The sequence below is a fragment of the Orbicella faveolata genome, unplaced genomic scaffold (genome assembly GCF_042242905.1).
Source record: "Orbicella faveolata isolate gen_17 unplaced genomic scaffold, um_ofav_v1 contig_12, whole genome shotgun sequence".
Lineage (NCBI taxonomy): Eukaryota > Metazoa > Cnidaria > Anthozoa > Scleractinia > Merulinidae > Orbicella > Orbicella faveolata.
This window is the reverse complement of record NW_028301539.1, coordinates 18,003,948-18,024,991: the sequence shown is the minus strand read 5'-3', so window position 1 is coordinate 18,024,991 and position 21,044 is coordinate 18,003,948. Positions and strand designations below refer to the sequence as shown.

General features: G+C 39.4%; 2 protein-coding genes across 5 annotated transcripts; one reads left to right on the top strand and one right to left on the bottom strand.

The window, feature by feature from the left end:
* Nucleotides 1–243: 243 nt before the first annotated feature.
* LOC110060825 (serine/arginine-rich splicing factor 5-like) lies at nt 244–7,135 on the bottom strand. 3 transcript variants are annotated; one of them, XM_089282628.1, is made up of 8 exons: nt 6,896–7,135; nt 6,736–6,806; nt 5,719–5,784; nt 4,226–4,319; nt 2,958–3,031; nt 2,361–2,454; nt 1,785–1,852; nt 244–1,490 (listed from the first exon to the last, which is right to left on the bottom strand). In XM_089282628.1, exons 1-8 carry the CDS (start codon nt 7,025–7,027, stop codon nt 1,148–1,150), a joined length of 942 nt encoding a protein of 313 aa, XP_089138754.1. In that variant the 5' UTR covers nt 7,028–7,135; the 3' UTR covers nt 244–1,147. The 3 variants fall into 3 exon arrangements, with proteins under 3 accessions (XP_089138754.1, XP_089138756.1, XP_089138755.1); XM_089282630.1 differs by having other exon boundaries at nt 244–1,469; XM_089282629.1 differs by having other exon boundaries at nt 4,226–4,316.
* A 2,102-nt stretch (nt 7,136–9,237) lies between these two features.
* Nucleotides 9,238–21,000, top strand: LOC110060887 (zinc finger-containing ubiquitin peptidase 1-like). Of its 2 annotated transcripts, XM_020767699.2 has the most exons (11): nt 9,238–9,979; nt 10,108–10,170; nt 10,595–10,660; nt 11,872–12,047; nt 12,744–12,875; nt 13,616–13,784; nt 15,064–15,255; nt 15,589–15,651; nt 16,500–16,605; nt 17,456–17,625; nt 19,390–21,000. In XM_020767699.2, exons 1-11 carry the CDS (start codon nt 9,805–9,807, stop codon nt 19,653–19,655), a joined length of 1,578 nt encoding a protein of 525 aa, XP_020623358.1. In that variant the 5' UTR covers nt 9,238–9,804; the 3' UTR covers nt 19,656–21,000. The 2 variants fall into 2 exon arrangements, with proteins under 2 accessions (XP_020623358.1, XP_020623359.1); XM_020767700.2 differs by lacking the exon at nt 10,595–10,660 and having other exon boundaries at nt 9,245–9,979.
* Nucleotides 21,001–21,044: the final 44 nt, after the last annotated feature.

Here is a 21,044-nt window from a genome sequence, read left to right as displayed (position 1 = left end):
GAGCGACTTTCTCCTTTAAACTGAGGCAGATCTCGAACCCCCTAAATTAAAACAAGAGAACCTTATAACACGCTGACTTGGCCTCAAAATGCCGGTAATCCCATTTCTGAGGACCACAATTTTAAAAATTTTTCGGGAAAGGATGCTCCGGAGACCCCTGAAGGGACTGCCATCGGTGGTCCGTATCTCGATCCCTGCTCTAAAATCCTGTATGGACCCCCAGATTAATCACATTAACAAAGATATAAGAACATCTCTTTAATTCCAAGGGAATATGGGAGCTCTACAAATTTTGACATCACTGTTACAATATTGATGTACAAATGAAAAGTAAAACATTCAAAACTAAATAATCCTGAATACAAATGCGCATAAATTCCATTCATCTATACCCTGTAATCTACCTTGTGTTGGGTGTGATGTTTCACAGATGAGCAGATACTCGGGAGACCTATCACTAAGCTACATTTTTACATAGTCATCAATAAAGTTGACGTAGGGACCTCTGGGAAACTTCATTTGGCAAGTTTGTTGTGAGTTACGGTGAAATCCTAATGAAAAGCTAAAGAATTCAACAACAACAGTGGAAGAAAGATAGAAATGGGGAAACAGCCATACAACATTAAGATATTTACAAACATGGTTATGTAAGACACAGGGGAGCAAGCTTTGGATCCTGTTAAACAGGTTGTGTGGAAAGGGCTGAAAGTAAGCATTATGAAAAAGCTCCAAATAAACCAAGAAGATCGGAACTCCTCACTCTTATGGCATATTACTCAATGGTTATTAATCACACTTATTTTCACACACTACAAACTTGTGGCTCTTGACATCACAAAAGAATATGTCACTAGTGGTTTCTCTTACCGAAAAAAACGCACTTCACATACATGCACATTGTACAACAGATAATACAATATTTTGAAGAAAGTTCACTTGATAAAAAGACAGTTCTCTAGTACATGGATACTTTCTATAAACACGCTGCAAACATTCAACTGTGTCATTCAACTGTGTCAATGTTAGCACTAATTATAGTCAAAAACATTTCACATGTAAAATATTATGCAAATGGGGACCAAACTGCCTTTCTTTCTACATAAAACTGCAGGCTTAAATGTTATTGTTATAAGAAGAAAAATGTCATTTAGTCCTCTTCAACTTCATCCTCCACCTCCAATTCTTGTTCAGCATCACCGTTTTCTTCATCCCCATTAACTGCCTCTGGACTGTCTTCCTTCTCCTCACCGTCAGCTTCAGCATCTCCTTCAGCTTCCTCCTCCTGTTCTTCCTTTTCTGGACTCTTTGCAGGAGATTCCTTGTCCTCTTCCTCAGCAGACTTTGATCTTGATCGCTCTTTTTCTTTGGACTGTGAGCGTGATTTAGACTTGCGTGACTTGGAGCGTGACCGTGAACGAGATGAGGAATGGTGGCGCTTCTTTGGAGATTTGGAACGTGACTTGGAGTGGCTGCGTGAACGTGAATGACTTCTGTTACAATCAGGAAAAACTTATTTTTATTTCATTGAAAAGTTCAAGATCCCGGAAATCTCCACACTATTTGGGTGCTCAATCTTAGCTAGAGGAAGGAGACTATCGTAAGCAGATGGAATAACTGAACCCCACATGGTTGCTAAGCAACATTGCTCAAATGATCAACTGTTTTCCTATTGTTCAGCAAGGTAAAGTTCTTGAGGATTTACAAGAGTTAACAAAAAATGTGGCAACTATTGCTATATTACTCTTTCAGGTCTCAAAACACCCATTTGGACAATCATACTATACCTCTTTTTTCGTTTTGGAGAGCGAGATCGACTGCGGCTGCGTGATCGTCGTGACGTTCTGACCTTTTCCTAGTATAAAAGAGAAAACAATAAAACTACTGCCTAATTAACAAAGGAAAATTACGAACAGCTGCTGTAACAATTGACTGATTGCAGTTGCACGATCTTCATGACGTTCTGACCTTTTCCTAGTTAAAAGAGAAAACAATAATAAAACTACTGCCCAATTAACAAAGGAAAATTACTTAAAGCTGCTGTAATAGTTGACTGAAACTTCTTACCTTCCTATTAAAGCTACATGTACATGATCATCAAAGGTCTACCATGTTCCTCTGTACAGTTTGGTTCACGCCAGAAATTGAGTGTTTTGTACCGAGTTAGAACAGAATGAGGGTAGAAGTTTAGGAACACTTCCATATTGAACACTTTAAGACTGGTCTCCAAGAAAACAGTTAATTTTTTTCCCAGGAATCTTGAGCAATGTTTCCTGGAGCAGACTTTAGACAGGAAACAGTTTTATTGTTTAACTACATGACAAATAATATTGTTACTTTGTGTATCAGAATTAAGGCCTTACTATTTTGAGACGGATACGCTTGCCATTCAATTCTGTATCATCAAGTTTTTTCAAAGCTGCCTTCATGTCTTCCTTGCTAGCGAACTCCACAACTCTAAGCAAAGATACACAATAGTTAACTACTGGAAGTATGACAACAACGATATTTAAAAAATAATGCAAGCCGTATTCAACTGAATATTCAACTTGATTTGTTAGCACAATCAAAATCATTTCTGTCATTCCTGAGTTTGAATGCATTGGTAAAGTATGAAAATGTATTGAAAATAACCCAAAATTGCTGAATTGTGGGCACAGACATGCTTGTACTTGTACTTGTACTAGTATTTCACAAATGGTAGTTTTTTTTAAGAAGCTGCATCCCTGGACTTTTTTCAACAGGGCCATAGCTAGAAACAGACATACTGAGGCCTCAGTTATTTCTTTTCTTGTTGTTGTTGTTGTTGTTGTTTTTTATAGTCATCATAAACACTCTAAATCCTAGGAAGAGAATTTAACCATAGACATTGCCTTGGTCATAAATTTCTTCTGGCTACAGCCGTGTTCAACAGAACAATATGTACACAGCCACACAGACAGCACAATAAAAATACACACCCTTCTCCCTGCCTTCTCTTGTGAGCATCTGCAAATGTGACTTCTCCTGCTTTCGAAATATACTCCTTCAAATCCTGAAAGAAACTTCACCTTCACTTCATGTATTCCTTCAAACCACTGTATAAACTACAGTAGTTAGGAAGACAGCAAACCACTACGGCAAGGTTCACCCTTCGTGTTAGTGCCCAGTAAAATCTAACTGCCTAATCACAATGTTGTTCTCAGCAATTCTGTATCGGTATTGTTCCATCTACAAGGGCTGCCTCATCTGTGAGACTATCCCTCACTAATAAAACTACTCTGTGAAAGATAACATTGCAGGATTGCTTTAGAAACTATGGTCCGAATAATCAAGTCTTGTAACTTTGACAATGCTGAACCCTATCTCATGAGGAGTTCTTTGGTTATTACTAAGCCTACAAATCCTACATTTTAAATTCGCAAATTACTTTCTTCAGTTGCCATCAATGGATCACCAATCTCGAAACCGTGATACTTACCTGTCCAATAGTCTTTTGCATCAATTTAGAGAATCATACTTTACAAAATGGAAACGGAATGTGGCTGACGTGCAGTGGTGGCCAACTGTTAGACTAAGCTCAGGTGAGAGAGAACTCACACGACGGTCGGACAGCCACAATAGTACTAACTTAAGCCCTGAATGTCTGTTTGTTGAGGCAAGGTTCGGAATGGAAATTTAACATGGCATGGTACGCAAACATCTTGGCACTTGCTGCTACGGTTGGTTGGGTAGCAAATGTCAATCAAGGTCAGATAGTGCACTCCTGGATCAAGCTCAAAATGCCGTCTGACTGAGTGACCGACTGATTAGGAGTAGGGCAGACGTACTGGCTAGGACATGGCATAGATAGGTTTGGACATCTATAGATCAAGAGGTGGTGATCATTAAGTTATTTTTTTTAGAAATCATGATAACACCACATCATACCAATTGAAACGAGTTTGCTTTTACTACAATATTGCTACACGAGTGAAAGTTGATTTGAAGAATATACTTGATTCTATACTTCTAAGGTGCAGACAAACACAATGCCTTTTAAAAGAAAAATTTCTCGGGAATAATAATTGTCATCCTTGAAAACAAGATGAATAAGAAAAAAACACTTCAGAATTTTGAACCCCAAAGCAAGATCAAATGTCAGTCTTATAAGCAAGAAACTTTGAATACCTCACTGCCTTGTGACCCTTCAACAGACATAAAAATTCACAACAACAAATAACCAAACATTCAGGTAACTAAAACGAACCTGCCAGTTAATCCGTGAAGAGAGATTTTCCACAGCAAGCCTGTGCTCTGTTCTCAGTGGGGGTGTGCGGCCTCTTCTCTGAGTTCTACTGCTGCTAAAAACAAGTTAAATGCAATTTCATGTTAAAACTTTCACTCCTTTGTCAAGTTTAACCATTCAGTTTTCATGGGCAACTTCAGTCAACTTTGTCTTTACAATATAGCTGTATGCTGTCAAGTAAACAATAGGGACCTTAAGCACCGATGACGAATGGGACGACGACGACGAGTAAAATTGTTGTAGGACTGGGTCGAGGACGTCGTTCACGCCGTGAAAACCAAGTGCGAGTACATGTAAACAGAGCTGAGTTCTTGTAAACATGGACCTAAAACCATCGAAAAATTTTGTCAAGTCTTCCTTTCGCGAGCTCCAAGACCTGTTTCTCTTGAGCTACGAAAACGGTACTATCGATGACAACACATTTTCAGTCCTACGTGAGGAATTGATGTCGAAAAATCCCGATTTCTCATACGAAGAACATAACAGGTTTTCACTCAAAGAGATGAATGATGCCGAATTTTCGCCCGATATAATCTAAAACGACCTTCACGGTATAAAATTCTATCCTAAAAACATAAGCGAAAGCCTACATGTAGATAGGAACCAGAAGAAATGAAATACAGAGTCATTTTTCAATTTCTGAATTCATTTAATTTCCTAGTTTCGCTGACAAGCAAATTCAACAACGAACAAATCGCCGAAAAAATAAGGTTATTACCAACGATTTTCACACCAAACTCGCCGTAAAATCTAGTTGATACAAAGCTAAGAGATTAAATAAATAACCAACTTTCATTTCAATAGTTTGATATACATTTTCTGCCTGAAACACAGCTTTAATAGATTAATACTTACTCACGTTCGCTCAGGACGCGAAACCTGACGTTTTGACATCCTAAGCTTTACGTGGACGACGAGTCTAGCATGCGCAGTAGCGCAGTAAGGGGAAATTTTACTTCCGGTCGTCGTCCTCTGGGCTCGTCGTCGTCGGTGCTTAAGGTCCCTAATATTCCCTGATACAGTGACAGCTTCATGCTGCTCAAGACAGTCTCATGCTGCTAATAAGTATTCTGAGAATTACATGTGACAGTAACTAAGGAGTTTTTTGCATTCGAAATGGCAAGGCTGCTCATTCACTGAAGATTGTTTCACTTCCCTGCCCAGAGAACAGTGAGCAATAGGAATTGGTACTAAGGCACTCTTCTAGGAAATTCTCGATTATTTTGGATGAAAACTTCCAGAAGTCACTAGCTCAGACAGTGAGTGTTACCATAAGAAAATTGTCAAGCCTAGCACAGCTTTGGAGCACCTGGACCTACTCTTACAAATGGTACAAATCCATAATCCCTCTGCAGTGACAGGGTATTTTCTCTGACCCTGCAAGTTTTTCAGCCTAGATGAAACTCACGAACCTCCAGTTATTTCATTTACAAGTACTTGTTAGTTAAATTTACCTGGGTTGGCTTCGGTAACCGTAGTCCATGGTTCTGGATGGATTTCTTGCATGTTCAACAACAACTCTGAGATTAAAGAAAAGCAAATTCATGAACTCCACATTATGACACCCCTACATGTGTAGTTGCCAGAGCATAACATATATGAGACATATTATGAGCAGGAAAGCAATTTTGAGTCAGGCCTGTCAAAATGTCCTGGAAGTTGGCAAATTTCCTGCCTACACTAAGTTACTACCGTAATCGTCACACTGTAGTTAACTTATCCTGATTCATAACAAATCCACCTCTGGCATTTACTCCCTTCTAGCTCCATTTTCCCACCTTCCTTTACAAAACATAGACTTTATCACAGCTTTGGATGTCATCTTGACGGGTAAGCAACATGCTTCAGAAACTACAGTGTATGAGAATTCAATGGCAAATAATTTTCTTTCTGAACAATTTAGGAAAAGCAAACTTAAGATAATGGACAAAGGATTGAAAGGCTGTTGAGGAAGCAGTAAGTTTACACAGTGATATCCCATTACAATTATGCTTATCTCGTCTATTTCGCAAACGGAAAGTTTCCTTACGACAATAAGACAGACAGAAAAGCAGTCTTCCTTAACGCACGCTTGAAGAACGAGAAAAAGACAGTGCTTTCACTCTAGCGAAGCAATACTAAAGTTAGACTCTGGCAAGCTTTAATTTTTAATACAATCTTGATTTCTTAAACGAGACGTGAGCAAACTGAAACTAACATTTTCTCGTAACTGACACTGCGTTTTAAGACTGAAATAAGCAGTATGCATGCAGGTAATTCTCAAGCAGCGATGGTGACTTGAACTCGAGTTGTAATACTGAAGGTTTATTTTAAAGGCAGCATTTCCGGAAGAATGCTTATCAAGCTAACATCGATACATGTGAATTTGGTTTAATGATCGCGCCATGGATAAGCTGTGAAACTATGTTCTAGAACATCGGTGTCTGTGGCTAAAATTAAGCTTAATTTTGAAGATCTTTCAATTAGCTTACCTTTCCCCTAAAAGTTCTCTTCCATTTAAGTCATAAACACAGTCATCAGCGTCTCTTGGATCTTCGAATTCCTTAGCAACGGCAAAGATCGAAGAATTACAAAGTTAGTTAAGAGACTACAGTCAGGAAGTTTCGCAATCAATTTTCTTCGTTAGCTTACCACAAAACCATATCCAAGTTTGATGCTAACTTCGCGCACTCTGCCAAATCCGCGGACAAATCGTTCTAGATCTCTCTCCCTTGTATCTCTAGGAAGCCTTCCGAAGTAAACTCGTGTGCCGCCACGAGACATTTTTCGTCACTTAAAATTTCGTGAACGAAAAAAAGAAGCTTACTCACAAACTCCCACGAACAAAATGGCGATTCACGAGGAAGCTGTACATGTGAGGAACGCCGATGTCCCGGATGAACACGATGGTAGCCGCTTTGATGTGCCGCTTTGTATCTTTACGGGCTCAGAGGCGGTCAAGTAAAAGGGGCCAAGCAACCGCCCTTTGACGCGCATCAAAAACCCGGTGTCGGAGAGCCGTTTGATCAAATTAAAGGTAAAGCGCCTTTGAATCCAAACAAAGGTTCACGTTGAACAACTTGGAGACGACAGCTTGGAAGCGGGAAGCGACAACGTGTGACCCTTATCGGCTTCCGTAAATCTGTCCGAGGGCTACTGTTTTGTTATTGTTGTTGTTTTGGTTTTTTTTTTTTTGGTGGAAAGTCATAGTATTTCGGGGTTTTCTCATATAGACCAGTTTATGAATGGTGGTGAACATGAATTCATTTGTACCTCTCGCATGCAAAAAGAATGCACCGAAGAACCCTGGCAGCTAGAAGAGGTGACTTAACACTGAGGAAGGGCTAGGCCTGAAACTTCAACTATAAACATCGTTTTTAATTTGGCACTGAATTATTACTATTTACAACTTTTGAACTGTTTACTGTGCCACGCAGCAACCGATTCTTTTGAATTACAAATATTGGTAAAAAATGAACCTGATCTGACTCTACGAAAGGCCGCTTCTCGTTGCTTGTGCTTGTGTATCGACCTCCGTCCTGAGCCGCTTGTTTTGTTATCAATAGCCGCAGGAGCCCGACATAACCGCCAATGCTATACAGTGATATTATTTTCACATCAAAGGCGCCCCTCATGATCAACACATCGTCAAGCTCAAAGAGCGGATAAACTTTACTAAGAATCTAGGATTCAGCAAACACTGGCAGACAGGGGCACCCAACGGATCGTTTCGGTAAATTATCTGTTCGGAAGACCCTTAATCCCCTGTGATTTTCTTAAGAGAATTGTCACCTAGAACTTTCGTGATATGAGAAATTTAATGTCTGTTGTTTCCGGATTGTTAAAAATGTCGTTTTGGGTACCGAAAAAAGGTCAGCTATCATTTTCGGAAAGGCGATAAGTCCCTAGGTTTTCGGGAAACGGACAAAAAAGCCTTAATAAATTCGAAAATACTCAAGTTCCCCTAGAATAACCGAACAGATAAAAAAATTTTTAGCGCAACCTAAAATTAACCTACAGGGCTTTAAAAGTGCTCCAGCTAGCCCCTGAACAGACACCTAACCAATGGTTATAATCTGTTTCAGTGTTCTAAAACAACACATTATCTCCTGTCATATTTTTTTTCGGCTCAATACTCCAAAACGTACCGCAAAAGTTCCCGCTGGGGACGTTTTGAGGCTTAACACTAAGAGGTACCAAAACCGCTTTTTTAACCCCTAAAAGGTATGACGAGCACCCCCTTCCATTTTATATGACAGTCCCCACCACGGGTGGGACGTATCTCCTAGGGAAAGTGCCAGCCCTATTTTCTACCATTTTCTATGGTACCTGTATTAAACCTGGAAGTACGAGTTAGTTTATGTTCTGTAACTTCAAAAGCTCTCGCTCTCGATAGACAACTGAGTCCTAGACAAAGAAATAGCAATTTTCCATGGACGCAATGAGATTAACCATATGTGAAGAACCAACCCGTGAGACAAGGCCAGTGGGGGTCGCTTCATCACAAGGGAGTTTTTCTATAGAGCGGGGGTTAACATGAAGGCCATATTTTTGCTGGGTATTATGGTTTGAATGCAAATATCTCCTTCACGTTTCAAGCAGTGAAAAATATCTCTGCTCATTTCACATAGCTACGCTTTGGGCTGTTTTGTAAATTTTTTGGTGATTTTTTGGGGTATATTTGGGGATAAATAGTTTTTCTCAAAGGATTAGTAAAATTTATGGAAATAGGAAATTTTGAAGATTTGATGTTGTTGTTTTAAAATTAGAATTTGAAGTTAGAAATTGGTAGACGTACACTAAACAGTTGCCCACCAACCCGGGGTGCCCTTTTGGAGGTAATCAACTGTCTGGTGGTGTTCCAAACCCCTTTTTATCCTTTTAAGCCCTCTTTAAACATCATAAAATTTCACTTAAATTCATGTGTACCGCCCCCCTTAAAGGGATCACATCATTATGAGCTCAAGGAAGTGTTTGTACTCTGTTTATATTAAGTGCTGTTACTGCAAGGTAAGTATATCAGTAAGCTGTTTTTTTTTTTTGTTTTTTGTTTTCGTATAATAAATGAAGGGGGTGGCCTTCATAACCCTCAGACGAAATGCAACTTGGGCGCAGTTAATTGAGGTGACAGGAAAAAGAGTTTGATGTTTGACCAGTCTGATCAAACAAACAGTTTTTCCCCCAAAATTTAATGCGACTGTAGTTTACAGCGAAGCAAGGGACAGACCGTTATTTTCTGAGAGGTAGAGGAGGGGGATGGGTAATTTCACACACAAAAAAATTCCTACACAGCAAAAACGGCAAGTAACGCAATGATGTTTCTTGCGTGACAACGTGACATGCCAAATAAATGTACCACCACACTATGCCTCGTTATGATGCTCAACACTTGATTGTAACGCCTGGTGACATTCAACTGGTGGCAAATCGGATAGTCGAGCGATTCGTTGTGATTTGAAGAATTCAAGTTCATTTTTCCTTTAAACCCTTTCCCAAACCGAAAGCATGACATTCTTATGCTTGCGGTGATGTTGTCGTGATCTGGTGTCGCATCATTTGATATGAAAAGACGGCGGGACGAGCTATATCGCCATGAGATCGACCTGCCTCCGTCGTGTTCGATTTGTCCTGTTTGTGGGACTTCCGTGTCAAAAGAAAACATTGGCATTCATGTCGAAGAGCATTTCACGCAGCCCTCCACATCGTCTGAGACGAATCGATTCGATGATTTGGAAGGTAAGACAAGCAGTTTCGAAGCGCGATTTCGGTTTTGACGACGTGAAAAATTTGATTTTAAAAGCCTCTAGCAGGTACATCAGACCAATACATGTCAAGTAAAGACGGTTGTTTTCGTTTAATTTCAGTTCCTGGTTTCTCTGATTCAGCCGATTTTCGGGCCTGTACATATGGAAAATGTCAAGACATAGGTAACTTACTTTGGAAAATTTTTCGTCGTGTCATACGCGGTAGGAAAAAAAAACGCTCTAATTCATTATAAAAAGACTTTCCCATAAATATTTTAATCCAAGGAACCCTAGCCTTTAGTTACACATTCCCATTACTGTGCTTTTCTTCTGTTTGGAAGAAAGTTTTAGCTGTTGTCTGTTTTGCTAAGGAAACGCGACCTATGAGCATAGTTAATTGATTTTAAATGAGATAAACAAATAAACGTAAAACTCAATTAACAAAAGTAATTAGAACAACTTCAGCTAATTATCTTTATTGTTGTTGACAAACTCTGACTAAGTAAATAACCAAAATCAAACATTAAACTTTTAAATGATTTGACTGGCATAAACTATATCTGTACAACTATAAATTCTTAAATTCAGTTCATTTTAACTCCTGTAGATGGCAGAGCCAAGCAATCTTGCTTAGAAGGACAGTCAGTAGTTGCCAGCACAGAATTTATACCATGTAAGCATGCATGTGCCAGACAAATATACATAAACATACATTTGTACAATTTCATTGTTAGCAACACAAACAACTTGGGACATTGGCTCAAATATCTTCAAACTTTGATTCTTTATCTTCAACTTTCACCACAGTGAGAATAAGACTTACTGTCATCAGCAGTGTAAGAAAGTTGGGTTCCTTTTCATTGTGGAGATCAGATGTTCAAAAGACCACCCAGTCGCTAATTCTGAAAAATCAGCCCTCATTACTAGATATGACTCCAATGTCTTTTTAGCCTGTGTAGTAAGCATTCTATAGGAATTTTGTAGAAAGTCTGGTTGCACAAAAATTGGGGCAAGAACTCTAAATCACTGGAGTCTGGGATGGTGGGGTATCCCCCCCCCCCCCCCCCCCATCCCATCCCCTGCTTCACTGAGTTTTTTTGTTCCCACCCCAATTTTCACGCACCCAGAATGCGGAGAAAGCTATGTTTCATACAGGGATGCTTACCACATAGGCTAATGTCTTTTAGTCTCAAAGTATTTAAAAGAAATCCCTAAAATGCAATTTTCTCTGTCAAATATTGTATAGGGATTTATTAAGAAACTTGATTCACCCAGTAAAATTCTTAAATTAAACCTCATCATTTAGCCATGACATTTTCACCAGCATAATAGATGTAAGATGTTAGGATTCTATGATGTTTGGGTAGAACAATAAATGGATTTGCTTTTAGATGATTTCCACACTACTTTTTTTCTATGTTTACCTCTGACAAAATTTGAATGACCAACACCAGCATTTCAGTTAAAATAAAGAATGACATTTACCAAACATTAATGTGATTTATTCTGGCTTGTAAAACTTTCTGATATCTTAAAACAGCTGCAATGATTTTACTTTGACAGATGATTTTAATTCCAAAGGAAACATTTTTTTAGATTAAGGTCTATCATTTTAAATTTTATCTTGGATGACATTAACTGAAACATCAACTGAATAGTGAATAAGTTACTTTAAAATTTTGGTGCCTTTAAATAATCCTCCAAAACAAAGACATGTATTTCAATTAAAATTTCAACAAATTGTCTGATAATCTTTTAGTAAACATTTAACAGATGATCAATCTATTTTTAATTTACTCTTGTCCAATGTTAAAAATAATTATTACTAACTTATATGATTTGAAGTTATATAAAATTGATTTTATTGACACTTACCTTTGTTAGTTTCCACATCTGACTGGGATGATCACATGTTTGCACACTCCTTGGAAGATCAATCCATCAGTGATGCAGCTAGTAGTAGTTTATTGGGAGTCCCATTTAACCAGCAGCAGCAATATGATATGCCATTATTGTACACACACAACGATAGTGTACTGGCTCAGGAACTTGAAAAACAGGTGAAAAAATATTAGATGATATAATATTTTGTGCTGTCAATTAATTAGCTACTGTGCCAATGAGGTTAACTGTTTGACTCTTAATGTACTATAGTGGAACCCCACTATAACGAAGGTGTCACAGTACCCAAAAAATTGTTCATTATAGCGGGGTCTTCATTATAGCAGGGTTTGTTATAGCAGGGTTCCATTGTAGTGCAACGTCCCTAATCAACTGTACATTTCTCATTCAAGTGTATAATAAAAAGATTAGGAAATGGACTTGAGAATCCGCCTATTATTAGAGAGGATAATGAGTGCTTTTTATTACATGACTCAGTTAGTTCAGAGGGCCAATAACTAAATTCAGCCAATCAGATTGCTCCATTGGCGGTCCAAAATTCTCTAAGCTAGGACTGGACTGGGCACTGTCCCAAATGATCCCGCAAGATCACTCTTGAAGATTTTTGGGTACTTTCAGTTGTGTAATTAATCTCTTATTAACCAAGCTTGCTTGGAATTGTACTGGCAGAATATCAATTGGCCCTCAGTCTTATCTGTATGGGCCTTACTGTGCTCAATCTGCACTGTCAAGACCTTGGGCTGATATTCTACCAGTATGGCCCTCTCACGTGGTTAATAAGATATATTTATTGAAAGTATGATGCGGAATTAATCCTTTAGCTAATGGATAGTATATGGGTTCTTATCCAATAGGAGATGGAACGACTTGAAAACCAGCCATGTGAATGGGATGACCATATGTTAGCTCAAGCACTGGAAAGTGAACAAAGAAGAGAACAAGAAGAAAAAAGACTTCAGGAGGAAGAGGAGCTGAAAAAGCTCCAGGTTTGAAGAATTTGTCCTTTTAATAAATATCGTTAATTGAACGAAATTATAGCTGCCAACTCTCACAGACAGTTTGGGTAGCTGCCACCAGACAGTCAACCAATGCGCAAGTTGTTTCATTTGCTACCATGCTGATGAGATTGGAAAGGTTACCTTAATTTACCTATCTTGTGGTCTCACATCCAAATCTCGTGGTAAAGAAAAACTCATTTATCTGGAAACCTACAAACGAGTTTGCCAAGCGGAAAGGTCTCTGATGAGTCCCTTGGCCAGGATGAAGCAAGCTGTGTAAGATTAGCCACGTACAATGTATTATCACAAGTAACTGTCAACTTTATTGTCAAACCTACAAACAAAATTATAATTCAGGACACTTCAGCCAGCGCTACTGGTATGTGAAAAATCTTCGTTACAAGTTTCTTAAATTGTGCAGTTGTTTGCCCATTGTGTAGTCCCACCAGAAGGTCCTGCCAGTGTTTCCAAAATACCACAAAAAAACAGTCAGTGAAAGAAACACAGACTTACAATTGGCACCAGAGACAAGCTCTGGCATGATGGGTCATGATACCTGAATGCAGACTAAACCTTGCTTTCAAATACCTGTAAACTTGTCCTCAGAACTCGAAACTAACAAAGGTCATTGCTTCTGTATGCTGTATTGTCCTAATTTTTTAAGAGAATACACTAACCTTATTATGAATAAAATTTTTTCAAAGGTGATTTTCTTTCCTTACATTAAGGCAATGTATGGTATGACCTCTACTAGTGGATATGCCACTCAGTACAGTCGGCATTTGGAAAGAGACGTGGCAAGAAACAAGACATCTGTGGGCGATTACTATGCCAGGAAAGCAGAAATGTTGAAAATTCTTATGACTGACAATGATAGTGGAGAATCTTGTACCAGAGGTAAACTGCAGCAAGATCTTACTTTTCAGCCCTAGTAGCAATGTATTAGTAGTAAATACTGATTTGGCCAGGGTACATACTGTGTTTCATTGGGCAAGACACTTTATTCTCACAATTCGTCTCTCTGCCCTGGAGTATGAATAAAAAATAAAAAAATTAATAGAAACTAAATTATTGAAAATAGTCAGGGCAACATGACAAAATTGACTCTCCAGGTCAGACATATCAACACTACTCCAATTTTAATGGCTGATACATCATACTGTAATTTGACACTAATGCAGTGCAGGTGACCTGGGATGCACTTTCAGGTGGAGTAGAAGTGTTATTTCTAGTGTTATTTCTAATTGCTTCAAGCTATGAAAACGAGAGTTGATTGCCAACCTGATAAGCCGCTGACTGGTTTGTGTAAAGACTTTGTTTGCTGCGTTCCTTATTTATTTAGTAAATTTACTAGGTGCTTTTTGGTAAGCAGAAAAGCTTGTCATTGTTGACTGGTACATGCATCTTACCACTTTGGGATCAAAGTTTGGCTAATACATCATCCATTCACAATAAGACACTAAACTCACATGGTGCCTCAGGTCACCCTTCAAACCCTTGTGGTGCTCCTTTCTATCGTGGTATATGTAGGTTATTGACCAAGTGTGAGGTCAAGATGGCTGAATATTGGTCAAGTTCTTTTTTTGTGTGTTTATGGACCTCGACTCCGTCTCGGTCCATAAACTCGGAAAAGAAGAACGAGGCCAATATCAAGCCATCTTGACTGAACAAGCTTGGTCAGTAAAGGATTTATTATAATAATATGGCTTTCGTGGAAATTTTTCTTGCAGGACACAGCGGGTAGTCCCAAGCGAACAAGATAGCTTCATCTTGCCCGCTTGGGTAGCAAATCACAGCACAGGATTTGATTCATCTTGCCCGCTCACGGAGCTACATGTGTAGCCATATAATAACAACAAATATTACATTGCACTGCACTGTGTTGCATTGCATTGCATTGTGTTGTATCAGTTATAATAAGGGATAGGGGTTTAATCTTCTATGTCTGACACAGGGGAATCAATTTTGCCCTTTGAACCTGGCTTGAGATAAGGCTTTACTTTTGCTTGTCAATTTTCATATTTGATGATTTGGCATTCAGTTGCAAGTAAAAGTTCTTTAGTATCATTCAATATCTTTTAGAAAAGACAGAAATGATATTAAATTAACCTAACAATGAATGGATGAGATATCAAATAAAAGGGATTTAACATACTGTCTTGTCTTTTGTATAAAGGGATCATTCCTCAACTTCATCATCGATATGAAATGGGAGTCAGTGGAACCAAGGCAGCCTGGCTTGCTATAGACACTGATCATTATGCCAGTACTGTGGGTGACGCTGGCTGGGGATGTGGCTACAGAAATCTGCAAATGTTAATTTCTGCGCTTTTGAGGATTGATGTCTACAGGCCGGTTATGTTTAGCGGTGAGTGTGAACTGAGGTCCTGTCTGTTTTATGCGTAAAATAAATTTTAGACTTTGAGCCTTGCAAGTATGATGGACCTGACATTCTTGCACAAAATCTTCACTTGGGTATTACAGTCATAGCCCACAAAACCAGTTAAGACTGAGAATGCTTGATGGGCCCTTGATGTTATGGGTTAACTTGCCTGTTGTTGATTACTTCAGCAGGTGACTCATAGCATAATGGCAGTCCTGTTATCCTTATAATTTCATGAGATTTTTCAACATACATGTAGTAAATGGAAAATGTGCCTAGGGAAACTTATTTACTTTTATATCAATTACTTTGATCCAGTTGGGGAGAAAGTTCCATCCATACCAAGAATTCAGCAGTTTATTGAGTCAGCATGGACTAGTGGTAAGAAACCTTGCATTGATACCTTCAGCTCTAGCATCTAGACCTGATTTTCCCCTGGAACATATTTTTTGTCTAGTTAACAAATCTGGGTTTAAGAGAGCTTTGAGTGCTGACACAGGGTCATTGTGTTGTGTTAAGCCAAATTTACACACCATGATTTATGTGACCAATTTTGTCAGACAAATATCAGAACAACAATGGCATCAAATTGGGCCTATTTTCTTCCATGTTGTTGAAACCCCAAGGGACTCCCACGTGAAAAGATTGGGGATGCTCTTCAGAAAATTTGGATTAAACCCCTAAAGGAGGCCCTTATCTGTGTGTGGCGTGGGTTTTATTTGACCCCTGAACTGAAGGTACACTTTAAAACGGACAAAGTAATCAAGATTATGAGCATATCCGACCTGTTTACATGGGTGTCCCCAACCCAGAGATTCAAATAAACCATTCATGCCAAAAATCTTACCATGTACATTGGCTTGTTCCAATGAACCAACTAATGAGGTCAACAAATTGTAGCATGTGAATCAGCCTTTATTACTGAAGAGACCCACACAGTGTCTTTCTTACAACCAAGGATTATAAGTGAATACCAGCAGATGTTCAGGGCAACCTGACAAAATCTGAGGGTTAGCCCTCCTCCACTGGTTATTCTTATGATATGCATAGGTTGGGACTGGAAAACTTGTACCTTGGTAACCATACGTTGACTGGCCTTCGGCCTCATCAACTATCACATCGATCATACAAGTTGATAAGGTTTAAATCAAATTGTGGAGAACAGTATTCTTTTAATTCATATACACTTTTAATTAAGCTTACTGTGACTTCTGTTTGCTTGTGTTAAGGGTTTGACAGACAGGGTTCTGAACAGCTTGGATGCAAACTAATCAACACCAGGAAATGGATTGGAGCTACAGAAATAGCAGCTGTCTTGAGATCACTTCAGATGAGGTAGGATGAAAGTACATAGGCCTCACAGTGCACAACTGCTTTATACCCATAGAGACCCACAGGAACCGTGCATTACAATACCTCAGCAAATGACTACGTATGAGATCTTCTTAAAGCAACCATATAACGGTTAACTCTCCCTTCCTCATTTTTGACCACCTTGACTGAAAAAGATTCTGAGGAACACCCCTAATAGAACTTATATATGGAATACCCCTACACTTAGATACGAAATAACCCTACCCTAATATACGCTAATGGCTCCCCGAAGTTTATCAGAATTTCGTCGGTAGTCTGTTGCTGACGTCCAGTTAGTTAGACAGCTGAGCGTGAAGGAGAGCGAGTGAAACAAACGACAAGGGCTAGTCCGTCCCAAGCCCCTTGTCTTTTATCCATTTGCAAAGCCTGGAACAGCCTATCCTCTTGAGGATGTAAAATGAAGTCATTGAAGTGTTTGGGAGGGGTCAAGAGGGCAGCAATCGGGGTCGTATCGGCGTTATGTCAATCCTGGTTCCATGTTTCATATCGCCAAGAAGGTTTAGGCCGGTTTCGCTCCTTGTCGAGTTCGCTACATGTTGGCTAGCCACAGGCCGAGTTCGCTACCTCAGCTAACCGAGTTTGGCTCGGCAGTGGGTGAAAGAACGAGGAATAATCTATATGCGCGTTGGATTGATTTTGATGTAGGTTTTCGTTTATCGATGGTAGCGAACGCGAATTAAACGTAGCGAAACGTAGCGAACTCGACAGGTCGCGAAACCGGCTGCACCGCCAAGAATTCTTGCTTTTTAGAGGATTCAGAGTAGAGAGAATATTTAGATTTGCGAGGTGCTTTGTTTTTTTAATTTTTCAGAGCTAAGATAATTGACTTTCACCAAGCAACTGGTTGTGATGGCACGCACCCAGAGATGTTTTCTTGGATAAAGCGGTATTTTAGCTACAGCATCAACTCCACTGTACTCCCTGCAGGCTCATCGGTCCTCAGACAGACTTCTGTTCCTCCTCTATACCTTCAACATCAAGGTCTGCTGTTATTCATATCATTGGCTCGATTTGCACTCAGTTAAGACGAATCATCGACTTAGTATAAATACGGAACAACTAATTTTGAGACAAACGATTGATGTGAAAGATTAAATGTTGGATGCTGGAGCGTGGGACAAAAAAAACTTCTTAAGATTCGAACCCATGACTTCCCGGGGTAGCTGGAGGTTTCGCACCCAGGCGAGTTCGTATCCACCGAGTTCGCACCCACATCGACTCAACCTATTAACTATGGACTCGACTAGCGATCAAGTGCATAAAATTAATCTTTCTCTTTCTCCGAGCAAAAAAGACAACATTGTGGGAATAATGAAACAAAGTTTATTTCTAGTTCTTTAATCCATTGAAGGTGAGGGCGAACTCGAAATAGAAAGTTTATAATGAGGTCAGGGGTGCGAACTCGGTGGGTGCAAACTCGATCGGGTGCGAAACAGGTAGCAACCCTTCCCGGAGATAACGTTCGGGTGCTATCTATGAGCCTGATAGTTAGTCTGTGTATAAACACGGACTAACAGATGGAACAACCTTCCAGATATCTACACCAGTTGGTCTGTCGAGATGAACTTAACAGATGGTTCGTCTTGGCAGGTAATCCGTCTGTTCGCCTCTATATACGATATGTGGTCGTTTAGCCCCCAAGTTGACCAACCCCTAACCAGAAGTCGAGTAGCACCCAACTAGAAGTCGAAAACACTGTCTATTTCTCGTTCTTTAAAGTGCCTATGAAGTAAAAAATAATTGCTGCTGATTTGAAAGGCTTTTCAAAGTAAAGAAGAATGGCGTTTTCCTTTTTGGAATATCTTTTTTCGTTTTAGAGATATTCACGTTTTTGTATTAAAAGTGATGACGTCATAGGTGGTTCCACTTGAACAGTTCAACACTCAATCAAGAATATCTCTAGAAATATTAAAGCAATGTTCTTTGAACTTGGCACCAGAAATGTACATCACAAAAGAAACAAAATGACACCCGTCGTGTCGCGGCCATGGCAACAGTTATGCTGCTGGTCCTGTTTTAATTAAAACTAACATTACCAGATTTTATCTTAAACAAGGATCATCCACTCCCAACAATCTAAAGGGAAGAGTTAAGACAATATGGGAATCATGTGTGTTCCGAACAAGACCCTTTGTCCCTTTTCGAAGGGTTGCAAATTGGCATATTTGGTTTTTCACAGAAAGAGACTGGAACCAAAAGTGTTGCCATGGCAACAACACAGAAGGTGTCATTCTGTTTCTTTTGTGGTGCACATTTGTGGTGCCAAGTTTGAAGAACACTGCTCCAATATTTCCAGAGATATTCTTGATTCAGTGTTTTACTGTTCAAGTGGAACCACCTATGACGTCATCACTTTGCTCATTTGCATAATACAAAAGCGTAAATATCTCTAGAACGAAAAAAGATATTCCAAAAAGGAAAACGCCATTCTTCTTTACTTTGAAAAGCCTTTCAAATAAGCAGCAATTATTTTTTACTTCATAGGCATGAATGGTGGCTAATCGACCTCTGGGCTAACCGGCTAGGGGCTAAAAAATCGGTAACCCTATATACAGAGACGAATAATCCGACAAACTCAACGTTTCATACTCAAGTTTGTCCCAGACGAGTTATCTGTCTGTAGTATAAATTTGGCCGTTTTGCCGTTTTGTTGGGTTGGTGTTATTTTTCAGTAACTCTCGCACCCCTCCATTTTAAGAGAATTCCTGAATGCACTTTTCTTGTGTTATCTTTAATCCTTCACAGGCCACAGTCGGCTGGTGATTGGGGTCGAGGAGCACTCTGGGAAGGATGGTGGTTTGTATCTTCTGTTGTTCGATCCTTCACATTCTGCCAAACAGATGCAGGGTCTTTTAGAAGACATTCAAAGCAGCAGCTCCGGGTTACGGCACCTGCGGCGATCCCTCAAGCAAATGAGGTGTAAGCAGTATCAGATCGTATATGTGGAGGGGATCATGGACCCCCCGGAAATGGAACAGAGTAAAACCTTGCATTCTGTGAGAGTCCCTTGAGTTAAAGAAATTAATGTGCAGATTATCCGGGGGTACAGCTCTCATAAGCAGTTTCTTTCGCGTCGTACTGTTATAACTTCGGCTTCATCGTAATCGAGGTTCTCTGGTAGTTGTAGAATTCTGGTGTTACATTTGACTAGAATCCTCTCTAAGAATTTTTCTGTTGCGTCATTGGTCAAGCGCAATCATGTGGTACACCTCTAATGGACAGTTATCACATGATAGTCTCAGAGAAACGCCTGCATGGCATTTCCTGTTCACGTGCTCCGAACCAACAAAAATCGCCAAAAATGACTTGAATCTATAAACAAAGTTTAAGGTTAGTCTTTGTGAGCAGGAATTTCCTTGAAGAGTTCTCTCACTACAGTCAAATATCATAACTAAACTGTTGACTGTAAACATTTCGCCCAATAGCATTAAAAATCAGATTATACCGCTAAAAGAAATTGATGTGTAAATTGTAAGTATATAGAGTTACAGGCTAGAGTTACAGTGAATATTTATGTACCGTTACTTTTCGGTCAAGTTTTCCGGATTATGCTGTTTAAGCCATCGGTGAGCCAATTAAAAACCAAGTAAGTCTGAATGATGCAGACAAAAAAAATTCAAAATACCAGCTAGTTGTAGGTGGCGTTGTTGGCTCGCTGAGTGGGTGATGAGTTTGAAAACCAACCAAAAAATGACAAAAACAAATTAAGGGTACGTTCCTTTGGGGTGAACTGGATCAGGATCAGTGATCCAAGATCACTCGGATCATAGTTCATCAAAGGAACCCATGAATCCGTGACCAGAGTGGATTCATCGGTTCCTTTGATGCACCACGATCCAAGTGATCTTGGATCACTGATCCTGATCCAGATCACCCCAAAGGAATGTACCGTAAATGTGTTGGCTATGTGATAAAACAACATATCACATTTCGACTGGAAGTTAGTTCAGTCAGCCTGAGTTTACGTTAATATTTAACTGAGGAATGAGTCTTCAGGAACGCGAGAAAGAAGAGAATAAGAAAAGAGGTATATTTTTAAATTGCATTTTTTGGGGAGGCGCGCCGGGTGGCCTCATGGTTAGTGCGCTCGACTTCGGATCGAGCGTTCCGCGTTTGAGCCCTGGCCGGGGACATTGTGTTGTGGACATTGTAGTCGCTTCATGTTACTGAAATCAGAGATAACTGTGGCCACTTGGCTAATATGCAGGCTTTATCCTTTACCTTTACCTTACCTTCAGTAAGGCGAGAATATAAAGAATAAGAATTCAAGTTTAATTTTGTTTAAACATAAGCTGCGGAGATATTTTTTTCATATATTGAAAGAATAAGATAAAATAAATACTGTATATTTATTTACTTGGTGACGTTCTTTTGTTTAAGTTACAGTTTGTTTGTTTTTT